This window comes from Rhinoderma darwinii, chromosome 8, assembly GCF_050947455.1.
Source record: "Rhinoderma darwinii isolate aRhiDar2 chromosome 8, aRhiDar2.hap1, whole genome shotgun sequence".
NCBI lineage: Eukaryota > Metazoa > Chordata > Amphibia > Anura > Rhinodermatidae > Rhinoderma > Rhinoderma darwinii.
The window spans coordinates 107,337,517-107,357,019 of NC_134694.1; the positions used below are offsets into that span (position 1 = coordinate 107,337,517).

General features: G+C 45.0%; 1 protein-coding gene across 1 annotated transcript in view; it reads right to left on the bottom strand.

The window, feature by feature from the left end:
• Positions 1-9,915, bottom strand: part of EHD2 (EH domain containing 2) — a 32,315-nt gene extending 22,400 nt beyond the window's left edge. The window contains exons 1-2 of the mRNA XM_075836228.1: positions 9,188-9,915; positions 7,412-7,509 (exon numbers count right to left, since the gene is read on the bottom strand). Coding sequence (XP_075692343.1) covers positions 7,412-7,509; positions 9,188-9,591 — 502 coding nt within the window. The 5' untranslated portion in view covers positions 9,592-9,915. The remainder of the gene's footprint in view (positions 1-7,411; positions 7,510-9,187) is intronic.
• Between the last annotated feature and the right edge of the window lie 9,588 nt (positions 9,916-19,503).

The following is a 19,503-nucleotide window of genomic DNA, read 5'->3' on the forward strand; positions in this document are numbered from 1 at the left end:
ATTTGCAAGGTTACTCATCTTTTTATGTAGATCACTTCAAGATATAAAATATTTGTAAAGAAGAACCTATGATTTTAGTCTATTGCGTCTTTGATGATAAAAAACCATCATTGCCATGACTATTCAACTATGTACAGGTTTTGGCTAGAAAATAGGATATAAAATCTGAAGACATACGGGGCCACATTAGAGCCACCGTAGCTATACCACATACTCATATGTTTATTTAGAGTTTCATAGATTAGCTGAACTGACGTTTGAAAGGATCTGTAAGGAGATATGAAATACACAGATTGAAGAAAGATGTAAACAATTTATATATAACAGGACACCAAATATTCTTTGATAGATGAGAGCAGAGAACCGCCGTGAAAGGTTTATTTTATTGTAATTACACTTGTCCTAATTTGTGCAGTTTCTTTTCCATTTCCAAGACTCCTCATGAGGTTAAACTGCTGCAAGTTTTATACTTCTAATCCCGGTACATTCTTCTCTGATGTCTGCTAAATATCTCATACCTGCTGCCACGGACAGTAATCTGAAGGGTGCGTGTGGGGGGGAGTGTAATCATTCATATGCACCTTATTTTAACTATTACTCGGTTGGCTAACAATCAGCAACAGAGGCGTTACTGGGAACCCCTAGAACCAGATGAAAAGCTATAACTGAGCCTATTACTTAAAGCATATTTCATGCTGAGCCTCTTATGCTGTTTCACTGAAACACTAAGAAAGAAACTGCAGCTGCATCCCCCTCCTCCCTTCTATTTACTGTTTTACACTAGACTGATATTTTGGTGATTGAGGAGGTTTCTGAACATTTAGGACCCCTGCACACGGCCGTAGCCGTAATCCCAATTCGTGATTAGGGCTACAGCCGCGGACAGTCACCTGCATTTGCGGGCCATTTCCCATTATAAAGTATGGGAGCACCAAAAAATAGGACATATCCTATTTTATGCGGCGACTTTCTATGGCCTGGACACCTTCCCGTAAATATACAAGAAGGTGTCCGTAGGCAATAGAAATGAATGGGTCCGTACTCTGATCCGCAATTACGGGCTGTAATTACGGGTAAAAATTATGGCCGTGTGCATGGGGCCTTACTGAGAGCCAGGAGGCAGGGAAAGGGGGAACTACAGGCTGCTGAAAGTTGAGGAAAATGCCAACTTCCGTAATAATATACAATACAATACAATTTAATGTATTCACATTTACTACTGTTGATAGATCCACCTTAACCACTAATGATGTCACACTATATAGGATCTATATAAACGTGGAAAATTTTGTCTTTATTTACTATTTTAGATTTTGATCATTCTATAATACTGTGCAATTACATGATACATCATTGTGTGTCTGCATTGCCCAGTTATAGCTATATGGGGACTGCGAAGTACATCAATATGTCGATACTTTTAGTCCATTGCGTACTTTTTTTTTTTATGGTGTATACTAAAGCAAATTCTGTATAACTAATTTATGAAACTGCATGCATTCACAACTGATGCCCAACCCCAGGGGCAGCAGATTCATATGGGTTTATCTCGTTTAGAAAAAAGACGGCTGAGGAGTGACCTAATAACTATGTATAAATATGTAAAAAGTCAATTGTCTATTTATACCCAGGAGTGTAGATATAACAAGGGGGCATCCACTACGTCTATAGGAATGAAGGTTTCTACAACAATATAGAAAGGGATTCTTTACTGTAAGAGCAGTGAGACTATGAAACTCTCTGCCAGAGGAAATTGTTATTGTAAATTCAGTGAAAGAGTTCAAAAGGGGCCTGGATGCCTTTCTTGAGTGTCATAATATTACAAGTTATGGTTACTAGACTACTGGAGATGGGTTGTTGATCCAGGGATTTATTCTTATTGCCATATTTGAAGTAAAAAAGGATTTATTTTTATTAACCTAAGATGAGGAAAATTGGCTTCTGTCTAATGGGGTTCTTTGATTTTCATCTAGATCAACATTAGAGCAGAATAAGTTGAACTAAACGGACTCATGCCTTTTTTTTTTAACTTTGGTGCAACTAAGATCCCCTGGTTAATGATCATACATGAGTGCTCCTATATGCTGAGGACTCTGCTCAACCATAAAGAACAGAAGAGCTCCTTTGTTTTCTGCCAAATTTGAGGCCCATGTACGACTATAAAGGATAATTGCATATTGAGGCGCCCATTAATTATTATTCATGTTCCCATTGCTGTGAGGTCCAAGAATTGTCCACCACCTCCATAAACTCTTCAGCTTGTTGTCAATGATCTGGCCGGGCATTTCTCTGCACTCTGTTCCCTCTGGCAGGGAGAGATAAGAATCCATTTTATTGTTAGTAGAAAAAGCGATTGTACTTCACAGATGGGATATGATTTCATTATTTTCTTCGCTGGCAGCAAGAACTTTCCCTCCTCCCCTTCCACTGGATCTCTGCTGCCTCCCCCTCTCCAGGATTCAAACTTTCCAGCAAACCCATGGAACCAAAAGCCTTTTTTGGAAATGTAAAACTGGGAGGGAGCAGAGCCCAAGGGAGAGTGTGAGGCTGAGATCTTGGAAAGAGATGATTCTGTGTGACAGCCACAAACTTGTTCTACTATCCTTTGAGCTCTGTAGAACATTAACTCATTGACAACTGTCATACATACATCTATATATATATATATATATATATATATATATATATATATATATATATATATATATACATACACATACACGTTTCCTCTTACTAGTACTTGTGCCACCCTATGACTAGCACCAAGGTGCAGTGCAACTAAAGTCACGAGATTCAACTTTCATTCAATTGAAGTCTCGCAACTTTTTGCAGGACCTCCATTGGCTTTGGGGAGAGTCATCTTGCACAAAAGTTGTGCCTAAAGGAACACTCCAGGTAAAAATGATAGACTGTGTTATGCCTAGTGCACGGCTTAAGAGGGAGGTGCATGACACAGGGATTCTTTCTTTGTTGTTCTTTGAATCTGTACACTGATATCTGGAAGGGTCCAAACCCATTTTGTAAGACCTTATTATGCAATTCTGAGATTATAAACGGGACTCCCACTTCTAAGTTCCTCATCTATTAGCCAGAGCAGAGAGAGGGCTACAAAAAAGCGACTCTGGAAGGACCCGTCCATCCATACATTACATGGACTGTCCGTTGATTTAAATGATAACAGTGTAAAGTGATTTCAATGTTTACTGTGTAATTCTTCCTTTCCCCTGAGGTGGCGCTGCAGGAGAATTGAACAGTTGCTGTTAGGATCTGACAGTGATTACAGCTGATTGCTGGGAATCCCAGCAGCGGGAAAACCTGAGATCAACTTCTTGTCAGCGGAACGTTCTGACAAAAAGGGATTGCCCAAAAACGAACAACCCCTTTAAGTTATAAACTGTTTATTTAAAATCTAGATCCTGTACTAACAACATCAGGGCATATAGCATAAGGTATCACTGGTTGTTATTCGCTCAGGTATCGTTTTGCATCTAGACTTAGGAATTCGAGGATGCTACTAAGATGCTTAGGAGCCTGAGGGTGCTGTCTGTGCTCTGACATAAATTATAAATTCCAGTCTAAAAAAAGGTGAAAGGGGTCAGAAACAATTTGAGTATATGGTTCATGAATACGGTTGGAGCCACACAGTCAGAATTGAATGTTAGACTTCTTCTCCAACAGAGCCCCTTCCTCCTCCCGCATGGGGAACACCTCTGTTTGTGCTGCTCCTTAGCAACAATCCAAAACATTATATGGGAGGGATGCCCCGGGTGAGGGGGAGTAGGGTAGCCAAATGATTGTCTCTGGGCTTCCCCGTACTTGTTATCATTACCCCCCTCTACACACCTACACATTCACATACATGGTATAAGTGTAGTTTATTAGGTATTGCAAGCAAAAAAATTTCACATGGAATGTGTGATGGAAAACTTATTTTTCCATCAAACTTTCCACTCCTGGCACACAGAGAGAATTCAGGGAGATCCTCTCGTCTTTATCCTATGGCATGCAAACAGTTAACCAACTTCAGACACAGCAAGGCCCAACAATGAACATTGCACAGAGCCCTAATTCATGTCTAACACAACACTGCAAAACATAGCAACAGCTGGGAAACATTTTTGAAATGTTCCAGGACTATCAAAAAATGCCCTCTGTACAGAGTATATAAGTGCCAAGACGCCCTCTTATATTTTATAAAACTGTGCCAAGCACCCTCCTATCATCTAATAGTGCCAGGATTTGAATTATATTAATTACAGTGAAGGAAATAAGTATTTGATCCCTTGCTGATTTTGTAAGTTTGTCCGCTGTCAAAGTCATGAACAGTCTAGAATTTTTAGGCTAGGTTAATTTTACCAGTGAAAGATAGATTATATAAAAAAAAAAAAGAAGAAAATTACATAGTCAAAATTATATATATGTATTTGCATTGTGCACAGAGAAATAAGTATTTGATCCCCTGACAACCATTAAGAGTTCAGCCTCCTCCAGACCAGTTACACGCTTAAAATCCTGCAGTGCCCGCAAGGTCCCCCTGCTCAAGAAGGCACATGTACAGGCCCATCTGAAGTTTGCAAATTAACATCTGGATGATTCTGAGAGTGATTGGGAGAAGGTGCTGTGGTCAGATGAGACGAAAATTGAGCTCTTTGGCATTAACTCAACTCGCCGTGTTTGGAGGAAGAGAAATGCTGCCTATGACCCAAAGAACACCGTCCCCACTGTCAAGCATGGAGGTGGAAACATTATGTTTTGGGGGTGTTTCTCTGCTAAGGGCACAGGACTACTTCACCGCATCAATGGGAGAATGGATGGAGCCATGTACCGTCAAATCCTGAGTGACAACCTCCTTTCCTCCACCAGGACATTAAAAGGGGCTCGTGGCTGGGTCTTCCAGCACGACAATGACCCGAAACATACAGCCAAGGCAACAAAGGAGTGGCTCAAAAAGAAGCACATTAAGGTCATGGAGTGGCCTAGCCAGTCTCCAGACCTTAATCGCATCGAAAACTTATGTTGGGAGCTGAAGATTCGAGTTGTCAAGCGACAGCCTCGAAATCTTAATGATTTACAGATGATCTGCAAAGAGGAGTGGGCCAAAATTCCATCTAACATGTGTGCAAACCTTATCATCAACTACAAAAAACATCTGACTGCTGTGCTTGCCAACAAGGGTTTTGCCACCAAGTATTAAGTCTTGTTTACCAAAGGGATCAAATACTTATTTCTCTGTGCACAATGCAAATAAATATATATAATTTTGACTATGTGATTTTCTGTTTTGTTTTTTTTATATATAATCTATCTCTCACTGGTAAAATTAACCTAGCCTAAAAATTCTACAGTAGACTGTTCATGTCTTTGACAGTGGGCAAACTTACAAAATCAGCAAGGGATCAAATACTTATTTCCTTCACTGTATATGTATCATATGTATAATAAATCAGGTTAAAAACGTGGCAAGCTACCCTCCTATAATCTAATAGTGCCAGGATGCCCTCCCCACATGTATTACAGTACAGTCTAATAGTGTCAAACTTCCCTCCTTATACATATCAAAGTTAAGAGTATAACAGCGCTAAGATGCCCTCTAATATGTATTATAATACACAGTTTTAGAATAAGAGGAAACTGCCCTGCTTACAAATATTACAATCCTAAATCATATAGTGCCAGTGTGCTATCATTTTTTGTTCTGGAGGACCTAGCTTGTCCGGACATTATAAAAACAGCCCATTGATGTCAATGAGAGCCATGTAATACTTAATCTCACCTGCTGTGGCACTGTAGAAGAATTCAACACTTGTAGCAACAGGTTACATACAGATGATCACTGACGGTCCCAGGAGCGGGACACCCTGTGAACAGTTTAGCGTTTGACCCTTCTTTTAGTAGTTTTACAACAGCTGAAAAGCCACAGGATGGATACTCCTGCTTTAAATTGTACAGAGTCTAATAGCAGCAGGTTGCCCAATTTTCATAGCTATAGACCCCGTTTTCATACATGAATGCCAATGTATAAAGTTGACCTATGACAGTTGATATAATGTATTGGTACAAGTTTTTTACTTTCCATATTATATAATTAATCCGTAATTTTATGATATCGTTATGTTGACACATAATGACTAATTGTCATATACGGAGGTAACTTATCTCCTATGATATCTCTAGGGCATGGCTGGTTTGCAGACTCCCATTACTTGGTGTTTATATACTGGAGCCAGGAGGCAGAGAGCCAGCAGCAGAGCTATAGCCACTCCTAGAGAATAGGGATATTTCCATAAACAATAGCGGATTATGTTTAGATCGGTTAATGGTTGCAGATTCCTGCTGCCCTCTGCCCTTCCCTTCTCCAAACACACAGGATGGGACATCCTGCACTAAGTCTGACCCAGCTCCGTGGACAATCTTCCTAAAAGTTACCTGTTTCCTTGTCATAGATGGCAGACATGGAGTCACTTAATTCAAATTTATAGATGATTTTAGGGGAGGAAAGCACTGCAGGTACCTAAAGGTCAGCCAAAAAAAACCCTGTCAGGTCTCCAATCTAAGGGAAGGATATAACAGAGGGCGAGATGCTGAGCTCAGGGATATATATTTTTCTAAGATTTGATTCAGTATTTTCATGTAAAAATCTGTTTAACTGCTGCCAGGTCTCATAGAGAAAGCCTGTGAGTCCTGCTCCCCCCGCCCACTCACAGGGATTGACAGCTCTCCCTGTATACAAACTCATGCAGAAAGAGCTGTCAATTACTGTGTGTGGGCGGGGGAAGCAGGACTCACAGGCTTTCTCGATGAGTCCAGGAAGATTTTAAAGAGAAACTGTCACCCAATAGAGCTCTTTATTTTAAGGAAAAATGGGTATACCCACAACCACGATTCAGCCCTGTACTCTACCAAACAAGAGGCCGCATGTGAACCCTGTCAGCTCTCCTTACTGGCCTAGATGGCCAGCCGACTCAGCCACTTGACCTATAATTGCCATCATTGACATCTTAGAAGACTTCTTCAAGTTGAGATTTCCTTTTAAGTTGCTAATCATTCATATTTTTTTATTTTGTTTTTCCCAGAAAACTATTTTTGGAGGTCATCTGACCTGGGAAGGGGGCATGGTTTTACCAATCCTGTGCCCACGTTCTCAATTCAGTGCCCATTTGCGCATGTGATGGATTATTTGAGACAATCCAGTGCTGAGGCAATGGGATGATTCAGCTGCTGGTTGGATCAGGAATGAGATGAAGAGAAGTGGCTTTGAAGTACGTTCAGCAGAGGTATACATTATATTATTATGTATGATCTTCCATGTATTGAATCCGTCATAATGTATTATTGAGTGTCTGTTCTGATTTGCACGGTACAAAATAAGTGTGGGTGTTTTGGTCGCCATATGCTGGGGCATATCACTCACCTCTGCTCACACGCTGCTTGGCCCCAGACAAGATGCCCGGAGTGTCTATTAGGCTGATGCTTTCCAAAACTTGGTTGGGTATATGGGCACACATGAACCTATCCAAAATGGGAATAAAGTATGGTTAATTGACATACAAAAAACATAGTAGAATGGACACATAGTTATTCAGTAAATTGAAAAGAAACCCTAAGAACATGTGGGCTGTCATGTGGGTATTTCTACCTCAGTATAGAAGTGCCTTTTTTGGTGTATCCATACATTTAGACATAGAAGTCAAAGGGGTTTGACAATGATAGCCATGGAGGGACACAACGGTTAGGACGAAGGAGAATGAACCATTTTATATATTGGTATGTATACTCATTGACCAGGTGACCATATAAAGATGCCCATATCTTTCAAAATGGCTGACAATACTTGCACTGTTTTCTTCTATGATACTGAAGAGATGCAACATTCTGTTCAGAACAGGCACATTCCTGAGCAATTGTAAGTTTTATTATCTGGGGGAGAGGCAGGCCTAAAGGGGCGGAGCATGACACAAGGATTCAGAGAACAGCAAAGACAGATCTGGTGAAGTCTTGCTGGGTGTCACAAGGAGTTCTATAAGTTTTAAGAATCTCCATCTCATCAGGGTCTGAGCAGCATCCACCGTGTATGACAAGCCTAAAGCTGGCCATACAAGGCTTAATTTTTTTAATCATCATAACATAATGTAATGCGAATATTTCAAGCAATTGTCCTTTAAAATCTCCTTGTGATGAATCATTCAGGATTGGTTCCATCCTGGAGTGAAAGGACCTCTGGTTTATGATCCCCTTAAAGGAGGTAAATGAGATTAGAAAAACATAGCTGAATTCTTGCAAAAACAGCGCCACTCTTGTCTATGGGCTATATCTGGTATTGCAGCTCAACCCCATTAGTCTTTGTACTGTGTTATTGAATACGTCAATAACGTTACATAAGAAGTCAATGTTTATAAAGCACTTTGGGTACATTCGTGTCTAAGGAAACCATTCCCATCAAACATAAACAGTGACATGCTAATAATATTCTAGATCCTGTCATCTAGGAAATGTCCAGGATTTGCTGGAAGGGGCAGGGGTGTTCCTCTTAAAGCCCATCTTGCATTATACAAGCTCACCATCATCTTCCCATAATCAGCTGAGGTTCTCCTCTCTATGTTGTGATATATTCTCAATTGGAGGTAATAGTGCAGTTATTAATATTAAACACACTAGACAAAACACGGATATTTAATTTAAAAAAAAACAAAAACTCACACAGGTAGACAATGACCATCCTGCGAGTATTTCCCTAATTGTAGCATTAAAATATGGAAAAAAAAAATACACAGTATTTGGAACTAGCGGCCATGTTTTCCCTATGAAATGCAAGGGGTGGATGTCCTGGTGATTCATAGTAACATGCACCACCAGACCTTTTATTGCGTTGTGAGTGACACCTGCTGAATCTCTATAGGCATGTAAGGATCCAGTTGTCACCCACAGGCAGCAGCACCTGTTGCTAGGCAACCGTCCAATCTTATTCATTGTTGAGAGCTGCAGGGAAATCAAATTCCTGGTAGATTCTCCCAACCAAATTACCAAATTCTCCTTGCCATAGAGAATTTTTACCTGTAGCTACTCTTCCCTATTACATGACTCCTGCAAAAGAAGTATATTACGGAATTTCTCAAATAATGCACCTTCTACTTGTCTGAGGCCAGGTCAACATTCACCCATTGCAGGTGTTTATATCTCATTCGCTTACCTGTTCAGAAAAGTGTTCCCAAAAGGGTTGAGCTTGCGGAATGGTTTATTGGGGTCTACCATCAGCGCATTCCCTGGGATGAGCCCCTCGGTTTCTCCATGCATAACGGCAATAAATGAGTCGGTGGTGGGCTCAGGTCCAATGCGACTCCCTGGGATGTCTTGCTCTAGGAGATACTTAATGAAGGTGGTCTTCCCAGTGGAATATTGCCCCATGACCAACACCATGGGCTTGTTGTCAAAGTCAGCATCTTCCAGTGCTGGTGAATGGAAGTCGTGGAATCTGTAGTACTCTTCTACTGGTTTCAACTTTTTCTTATACAGGTCTTTAAGACCCTCAGTGACCGTATGGATGACTTCTGGGGTCTTCTTGTTCTTCTCATTTTTCTTCATCCAGCTGAACATTTTCACAGTTAATTTGTTTTTTGTTTTTTTCACAAAGTTTTCTTTACTTTACCTGCAGTTTTGTGGGATAATATAAGGAGTTTCTGGTTCCTTTATGTTTCTCTACAGTCTAGTTCTCCTTCTAAGTCTGCCTCCTTCTCTTGCCTTGAGATGTCAGTCTGAAGCTAAGCCCAAAGTCTATCCAAAAACATAACTACAGGACTGGAAAAAAGAGGGCAGGCAGAAACAGGGTGTGTGCGAAGGAGGCAGGAGGGAATAGTAGGGTGGGGAATTTAGGACCACCTTTATGTTTCCATAGTGAGTGTTAATAGGTCAGAGTGGGAGCCCCTTACTTTTTGAAGCCTCCAACTTAAGATGATGCCAAAAACAAAGTGGAAAACAGCTGTATTGGGAGACTGTATGAGTTATTCCGAAGGGGGTGATATTCCACTCCCTGGGTGCCCACCCCACTAAAGGAATGTACAGTGCTGCTCTAATTGTCATGCTGGGAAAAATGGCCATTTTATGCCACCTAGTGGGAGAAAGTAGTAAAATGCGGATAGAATCCAGGAAAAGGAGTAAAATATGGAGAACGTTACAGTAAACCTTAATAAAAAATGATCTTCTATATTTGTGTTATTCTGCTCTTTTGTGTAGATTTGAGCTTTTGTAATGAACATTTCAGGGAGCAAAAATAGGGTTGTAGATATATGCATAATTATCTACCAGTGGACCATTCCTAAAAATGTTCACCAAAGCTGCATTGTCTTTCATTGATCTGTGTGTCATAGAAATTTGCACAATGATTCTAGATGAGAATTTCTAAAAAATTTACTGCTATATGAAATCGGAGGTGTATGGAGGTACAGCAGGGCCCCATAAAAGTCAAAACAACTCAAAACTTTTAGTGCTGCCAGAGGAAAAGGGGGACAAGTGTGTGACCATAAATGGGACAATTTGGCCCCTATCTGACTAGTTTCACAATATTTTTTACTATCTGGATGCTGGTTGTTAAAGGGCCATACCTCATAAGATATCTGAAATAATGGGAATGAGTTTCCATGTAAAAATGATTGCCTCTTTTTCGGCACCTGCATTTACACAATACGAAAGTATCTAAAAATCCCTAACTAAATCAGATATGACCAATGAAACCAACTTCCATCGCTCATTTAAAGCATACCTCTGGTTATAAACTTCATATATCAATAGCACAAGCAATGTAAGAAACTTTCTAATATATCTTCTTAGGGAAAAATGCCTCTTTCTCCACTTATCAGCTCTTTTACTCCTCCCCCCCCGCTGGCCGGACAACTGATGTCCTATCCACAGGTAGGTCATTAGTCTATGATCGGTGGGGGTCCGACACCAGGACCCTGCACCAATCAGCTGCTCCGGCTGCCTCCGGTCATCGGATGTCCATGCCAGAAGCAGATGGCTCCGGTCACGGAATAGTGGCCGAGCTGCAGTACTATAGGAGCAGACAGAGGCGTAGCTAGTTTCTCCAGCACCCGGACCCCAGGGTGTCGCACCCCCACCGATCATATACTGATGACCTAGCCTGTGGATAGGTCATCAGTTATTCAGTCGTGGACAACCCCTTTAACTGTTTACTGACTCAGAATTCATTTATAGAATCTGTATTCAGGGAGGCCGAGAAGAGATGGTTTCTAAGCTCCACTGAGGGATAAGGTTACAGCTGGCAATACAATATTATGGAGAGGGGAGAGGATCATGAGGAGGAGGGAGCAGGGAGAGAAAGACACAGACATAAGCTGCTTTTTCTGTTGTGTTACTGTCTTACCCCAGTGCTGGATTCACATCTACACTGCTAATGACTGCTGTATAATCCCCTCCATGCTGCTTCTGTTAAGTGTTTTACTACCTTACCCCAGTGCTGGATTCTCAGCTACAATGTACCTTACTGCTGTATAATGGATCTTGACTGTAGGCTGTATATAGGAAACAGTTAGCAAGTCTCCTGCTTCTGATTCCTTCTCCCCTCCTCTCCCAATATGCTTCTATGGGCAGCTGTTACCTGAAAAGTTAAAGAAGCGCTCTGACAATTTTTGCCAACTGAACAGCAATATTCTAGCAGTGTCTAAGATACCCCCTATCCCCCACCCAGCTCCACCCTCTTTGTTTTTCTTTATGTCCCCCCATGCATATAGTGCAACTGAAGAGATCATTTCTGCCCTATCTATGGGATCAGGAGTGCAGTGATATAATAGGTGAGTCCATACAATGATTAGCTGCAGAGTTATACAACTCTGCTGACATACACTAACTGTCTATACTATCTGTGAGCGCTGTGTGCACAGAGTTCAGTGTATTTCTATGAGATGCTGCTCCTCACTGTCTCCTGTGTAAAAGCTGACAGATAAATCTGTCACTAGCAGGAAGCAGGGAGAGCAGTGTCAAGCTGCATCACATAGGAATACACAGGGCTCTGCAGTGTGAGGACAGAAGTTCTGCGTCACTGATCTATCACTTTCTGCACTTAGATAGGACGCAGGGCAGTGTGATGAGACTCCGCCCCCTCTGCCTCTGCAAAGCCAGAAGCTTCATGGGAATTGTAGGCTCCATTAGGGGAACCATATCAGAACTGAAGAAGGAACTAAGATGGCAGACAACCCAAAAATGACACATTAACTAAAACAAGTATACACAAGGCATACACAAAAGCCTCTACATTATTCTTTAATAAAAGCCTATACTGCACTATATAGACAAAAATGTATAATAATGCTGGAGTCCTTCTTTAAGAAAATAGGGGGGGAGCATGACAAGGGGAGAAAGAGGCATATTTCTTTGATACGTTTTATTACAAAGTTTCTTATCTTCACTTGTACTATTGATTTATGGAAAGTTTATTTATAATTGGAGATCTTCTTTTATGGGTTTTTAGTTTATTGTTACGTCTGTGGTCAGGTCAAACTGCATGTTCACCTTTAAATACCATTTCACAGTATCATATCATATATATATTTGGCAAGGACGTGGTGTCCGAGGCACAGTTAGCTCCGCCCACAGCTCGACCTGCAAGAAGCCTGTGAGGAAGGAGATGTGAGTGCTCAGTCTGTCTGTTTTTTGTGCCTCTATTTGTCTGTGTGTCTCTGTGTTTGTGTGTGTATAAATTCCAGTGTGTGTGTGTCTTTGTGTGTGTGTGTGTATTTGTGTGTCTAAGTGCCTATATATATGTATCTGTACAGTGGCGTAGCTATAGGGGTCGCAACGGTCGCAGTTGCAACTGGGCCGCAAGCCTGGGGGGTCTGCAGGGCCCCCGTTGCCACACAGCATCGACCGCGCTTTCAACTGTATTTGCGTCCTCAGGACGCAAATACAGTTTAGTGCAATGCTGGAGCCTTGCTCCAGCGTTCACTGTGCCACGAGCAGCTCTGCGCAGGCAGGCGCGATGTAGTGACGTCATCTCGCCTGTCTGTGTCGAGTCACTCACAGCACAGACCGGATGAGAAGGATTCTCCACCTGTCGTGAGAATGGGGATAGGTAAGTAATTATGTTATTATTTTTCTATTATGTACGTACATATGGGGGCATTATACTGGGTATGGGAGGGGGGCTCATACGGTAGCTGCTGAGGGGGCATTATACTGTATGGGGCCATTATACTGTATAGGACTGCTAAGGGGGGAATTATATTGTATGGGGGCATTATACTGTATGGGACAGCTATGGGGGCATTATACTGTATGGGGCAGCTATTGGGGGCATTATACTGTATGTGGCAGCTATGGAGGGCATTATACTGTATGGGGCGATTATACTCTATGGGACAGCTATGTGGGCATTATACTGTATGGGGGCATTATACTTTATGGGGCAGCTATAGGGGCATTAGACTGTATGGGACATTATAGCGTATGGCGCAGCTATGGGGGGCATTATATTGTATGTGGCAGCTATGGGGCATTATACTGTATGGGGGCATTATATTGTATAGGACAGCTAAGGGGGCATTATATTGTATGGGGGGCATTATACTTTATGGGACAGCGCAGGGCATTATACTGTATGGGGCAGCTATGAGGGCATTAGACTGTACGGGACATTATAGTGTATGGCGCAGCTATGGGGGGCATTATATTGTATGTGGCAGCTATGGGGGGCATTATACTGTATGGGGCATTACATTGCATAGAGTGCATTATACTGTATGAGGGCATTATACTGTATGGTGCAGCTATGGGTGGCAACATACAGTGGTGGGCAGCTATGGGAGGCATTATACTGTGGGGGCAGCTATGGTGGGGGCATTATACTGTGTGGGGGCAGCTATGGGGGGTCTTATTCTGTGGTGGCATTATACTGTGGGGTCAGCTATGGGGGCTTTATACTGTATGGGGCAGCTATTGGGGGCATTATACTGTATGTGGCAGCTATTGAGGGCATTATACTGTATGGGGGCATTATACTGTATGGGGCAGCTATGTGGGCATTATACTGTATGGGGGGGCATTATACTGTATGGGGCAGCTATAGGGGCATTAGACTGTATGGGACATTATAGTGTATGGGGGGCATTATATTGTATGTGGCAGCTATGGGGCATTATACTATATGGGGGCATTATATTGTATGGGACAGCTAAGGGGGCATTATATTGTATGGGGGCATTATACTGTATGGGACAGCTATGGGGGGCATTATACTGTATGGGGCAGCTATGGGGGCGTAATACTGTATGGGGGCATTATACTGTATGGGGCAGATATGTGGGCATTATAATGTATGGGGGCATTATACTGTATGGGGCAGCTATGGAGGGCATTAGACTGTACGGGACATTATAGTGTATGGCGCAGCTATGGGGGGCATTATATTGTATGTGGCAGCTATGGGGAGCATTATACTGTATGGGGCATTATATTGCATAGAGTGCATTATACTGTATGAGGGCATTATACTGTATGGTGCAGCTATGAGTGGCAATATACAGTGATGGGAAGCTATGGGAGGCATTATACTGTGGGGGCAGCTATGGGGGGCATTATACTGTGTGGGGGCAGCTATGGGGGGCCTTATTCTGTGTGGTGGCGGTAGCGCCCATGGCCGCGGGCCGTCGGGTTCACTCACCTCCCGACGCCCGCAGCCATGGATCTGTGAGCGCTGGCCTCCGTCTCCCTCCTAGGAGATGCCAGCGCTCGCTTCCGCTCCGTCCGGCCGGGTCTTAAAGGGCCAGCGCGCGCACATGGAATCAATGATTATTAACCCACGTGATTCCCTGCTCTATAAGAATGCCCCAGCCCTTCTGATCCTTGCCTGAGCGTTGTTAGTCTTTCCCTGTCTGTCTCGCAAATGGTCCCTTAGTGTCTCCCGTTCCTGCTGTTACCCGTGCCCTGTTACCGTTCCTGTATTCCGCATTGTTCCTGTGCCTACCCGTGCTCAAGTGCCATCTGCCACGTCAAGTGCCATCTGCCACGTCAAGTGCCATCTGCCACGTCAAGTGTCATCTGCCACGTCAAGTAATTCTATTCTGGTCCGCTTGGATCTACTCGCTGTTCCACCCCCGGATCTTCCTCCAGAAGCTGTTGCCGTGCCACTGCCTGTTGCTCCCCCTGTTTGTTCCGGATCCTCAGTTCCTCTGCCTCTTCCTCCTCGCTATGACGGTGATCCCAGAGCATGCCGAGGATTTCTTAATCAATGCACGGTGCACTTTAGGCTACGGCCTCATCTCTTCCCCTCCGAGGAGGCTAAAGTAGCGTTCATTATCTCCCTCCTCGCTGGCAAGGCCCTCGCATGGGCAAACCCAATCTTGGAGCAACAAGGTGCTGTATCCGCGGACCTAGCCTTGTTCCTGCAGTCCTTTCGTGCCGTGTTCGAGGAGCCCGGTCGAACATCCTCTGCCGCAGCCACTCTGTTGACCCTCAAGCAAGAAGGCTCCACAGTAGGGGAGTATGCAATCTCCTTCCGTACCCTAGCAGCCGAGCTGGCATGGAACAATGAGGCACTGGTGGCGACCTTCTGGCAGGGACTGTCCTCTCACATCAAGGACGAACTGGCAGCCCGCGACCTTCCTTCTACCTTGGATGCCCTCATCCTGTTAGCCACCCGGGTTGATATGAGAATCCGGGAGCGCTCTCAAGAGGTTCGTCAGGAGAGCCGGGTCCACAGACCAGCACCCCCTGCCCAGAGACCACAATTGTTCACTCCTAGTGCGCTACCTGAGGAACCCATGCAGGTAGACAGAGTCCGGTTATCTGAACAGGAGAAGCAGAGCAGACGCTCCTCTGGACTTTGCATGTATTGCGGCCTCAAGGGTCATTTTGTGCGTCAATGCCCACAGAAACCGGGAAACTCCAGTACCTAGGGTTGGTTGGAGAGGCAACTCTAGGTGGAACGTCTCCAAACGTTGAAACCTCTTCCAAATTATCGATACCTGTGGCCATCGTCACCGGACAGGCATCACATCCTTCCTCCGCCTATCTTGACTCTGGAGCGGCTGCTAATTTTATCCACCAAGACCTAGTGGATCGGTTTCAACTACCCACAGTCCGTCTGGAGAGACACCTGGCAGTTGCCTCTGTGAATGGTCTACCGCTGCCTGATCCAATCATGCTCATCACTGAGCCGGTGACATTACGGGTCGGAGCTCTTCACTCAGAACAGATCTCCTTCCTGGTACTACCCAAGGCTATCAATCCTATCCTGCTGGGTCTGCCATGGCTCCGTCTACACGCCCCGACACTCGACTGGAGTTCTGGAGAAGTTCTTCAATGGGGTTCCAGATACCATAGCCATTGCCTGTCACAAGTCCGTCCTGTTGTGCCCCCTCTGCCGCAGTCACTCTCCAATCTACCTCCTCAGTATGCCAGTTTTGCGGATGTCTTCTGCAAACGAGAGGCTGAGACGTTGCCTCCACATCGGAATTATGACTGTCCCATTGAACTGGTTCCCAATGCTTCTCTTCCCCATGGACGAGTATATCCTCTCTCCTTGCCAGAGACTTTATCGATGTCAGCCTATATCAAGGAGAACTTGGAGAGGGGTTTTATTCAAAAATCTTCCTCCCCGGCCGGGGCAGGATTCTTCTTCGTTAAAAAGAAAGATGGATCTCTCCGACCCTGCATTGATTACCGTGGTCTCAATCAGATCACGGTCAAGAACAAGTACCCGTTGCCACTCATTTCCGAGCTGTTTGATCGCATACGAGGAGCCAAAAATTTTTCCAAGCTAGATCTGCGAGGGGCCTATAATCTAATCCGGATTCGCCAGGGTGACGAATGGAAGACGGCATTTAACACCCGCGATGGGCACTACGAATACCGAGTGATGCCCTTCGGACTGTGTAACGCTCCCGCAGTATTTCAGGAGTTCGTTAATGACATCTTCCGAGATCTCCTCTATACATGTGTTGTAGTTTATCTCGATGATATTCTAATCTTCTCCCCAGATCTGATGACCCATCGGAGGCACGTTCATCAAGTTCTTCTGCGACTAAGAGAGAATCGCTTGTATGCCAAGTTAGAGAAATGCACCTTTGAAAAGAGGTCTCTGCCCTTCCTGAGCTATGTCATCTCGGATCAAGGCCTTAAGATGGACCCTGAGAAGTTAAAGTCTGTCCTGGAATGGCCACGTCCTCAAGGCCTAAGGGCCATACAGCGGTTCCTTGGTTTCGCCAATTTCTACCGGCAGTTCATTCCGAACTTTTCTTCTCTGACGGCCCCCATCTCTACCCTTACCAAGAAGGGTGTGAACGCCAAGGTGTGGACTCCGGAGGCAGAGTCCGCATTCATTAGCCTCAAGAAGGCCTTCACTTCAGCTTCGATCCTCCATCACCCTGACATATCTCGGCAGTTCTCACTGGAGGTGGACGCTTCCTCTGTTGGTGCAGGCGCACTTCTGTTCCAGAGGAGCTCCAAAGGAAAGGCAGTAGTGTGTGGCTACTACTCAAGACTATTTTCCTCTGCTGAGCGCAATTATTCCATTGGAGATTGGGAGCTACTGGCTATCAAGTTGGCCCTGGAGGAGTGGAGACATCTTCTGGAGAGCGCTGCTCACCCCATCCTGATCTTCACGACCACAAGAATCTCACTTACCTTCAGTCCGCTCAAAGACTGAACCCTCGTCAAGCCAGGTGGTCACTGTTCTTCACCCGTTTCCAATTTCTGCTCCACTACCGTCCCGCGGACAAGAACGTGAGGGCCGATGCCCTGTCCAGATCATTCGAAACGGAAGACACGGTGGAGTCCCTTCAGACGATCATAGACCCATCCTGCATTGTCACCGCCAATCCTCTGCAGCTTAGAGATATTCCTCCAGGGAGAACTTTTGTTCGGTTGGCTGACAGAAAAATAATTCTCCGCTGGGGACACAGTTCTAAACTGGCTGGGCACGCTGGTGTCCGTAAAACCCAAGACCTGGTCGCTCGTCACTTCTGGTGGCCCACGCTACCTAAAGATGTTCTGGACTTTGTCTCTGCTTGCACGGTGTGTGCCTCTAACAAGGTGGCTCACAGCAAGCCTGCCGGCCTGCTTCAACCCCTACCTGTACCCAGTGCCCCCTGGCAGCACATCGCTATGGACTTCGTCACGGACCTTCCTCTCTCAGCAGGATGCAACACCATCTGGGTGGTGGTGGACCGGTTCTCGCTAAGATGGCACATTTTATCCCGCTAACCGGCCTACCCTCTGCTCCTCGACTAGCAAGCTTCTTCATTCAGCACATCTCCCGCTTGCATGGCTTGCCTCTTCACATTGTGTCCGACCGGGGGGTTCAGTTTACCTCCAAGTTCTGGAGAGCCCTCTGTAAACTCCTGGATGTGAGTTTGGACTTTTCCTCTGCCTATCACCCCCAGTCCAATGGGCAAGTTGAGAGGATCAACCAGATCATGGAAAATTACCTCCGCCACTTCATTTCTTCACAGCACGATAACTGGGTACAGCTTCTTCCATGGGCAGAGTTTTCATATAACATCCACACAAGTGAGTCCACCACCTCCACTCCGTTTCACATCGTGTACAGTCAACATCCCAGAGTTCCTCTTCCAGTGTCGACTTCATCTCAGGTACCCGCTGCTGACTCTGCATATGGGGACTTCCTGCAAATCTGTCAACAGACCCGGTCCTCTATTTTGCAGGCGGTCGAACGCATGAAGCGTAAGGCAGATACCAAAAGAAGAGAGCCGCCTCAGTATCTTCCTGGGACTAAAGTCTGGCTGTCCTCTCGAAACATTACCTGAGGGTGCCTTCATACAAGTTTGCTCCCAGGTTCCTTGGTCCCTTCGAGATCCTGCAACAAATTAACCCTGTTTCCTATAAGCTGCGGCTGCCCCCTACCCTCAGAATCCCTAACTCCTTCCATGTGTCCCTCCTGAAACCAGTGGTCCTGAACCGCTACAGCAAGACCTCTAGTTCCACAGTTGCTTCCAGCGGCCCTTCCGATGTATTCGAGGTAAAGGAGATCCTGGACCGCAAGAGGGTACGAGGAAGGACTTTCTATCTGGTAGACTGGAGAGGGTTTGGTCCTGAGGAGAGGTCCTGGGAGCCAGAAGAGAACCTCAGTGCTCCTGCTCTTATTAAAAAGTTCCTCTCTCACTCTGGCCCCAAGAAGAGGGGGCGTAAGAGGGGGGATACTGTAGCGCCCATGGCCGCGGGCCGTCGGGTTCACTCACCTCCCGACGCCCGCAGCCATGGATCTGTGAGCGCTGGCCTCCGTCTCCCTCCTAGGAGATGCCAGCGCTCGCTTCCGCTCCGTCCGGCCGGGTCCCGTAGGGTGCGCGCGCACGCTCGCGCCCGCTCTTAAAGGGCCAGCGCGCACATGGAATCAATGATTATTAACCCACGTGATTCCCTGCTCTATAAGAATGCCCCAGCCCTTCTGATCCTTGCCTGAGCGTTGTTAGTCTTTCCCTGTCTGTCTCGCAAATGGTCCCTTAGTGTCTCCCGTTCCTGCTGTTACCCGTGCCCTGTTAC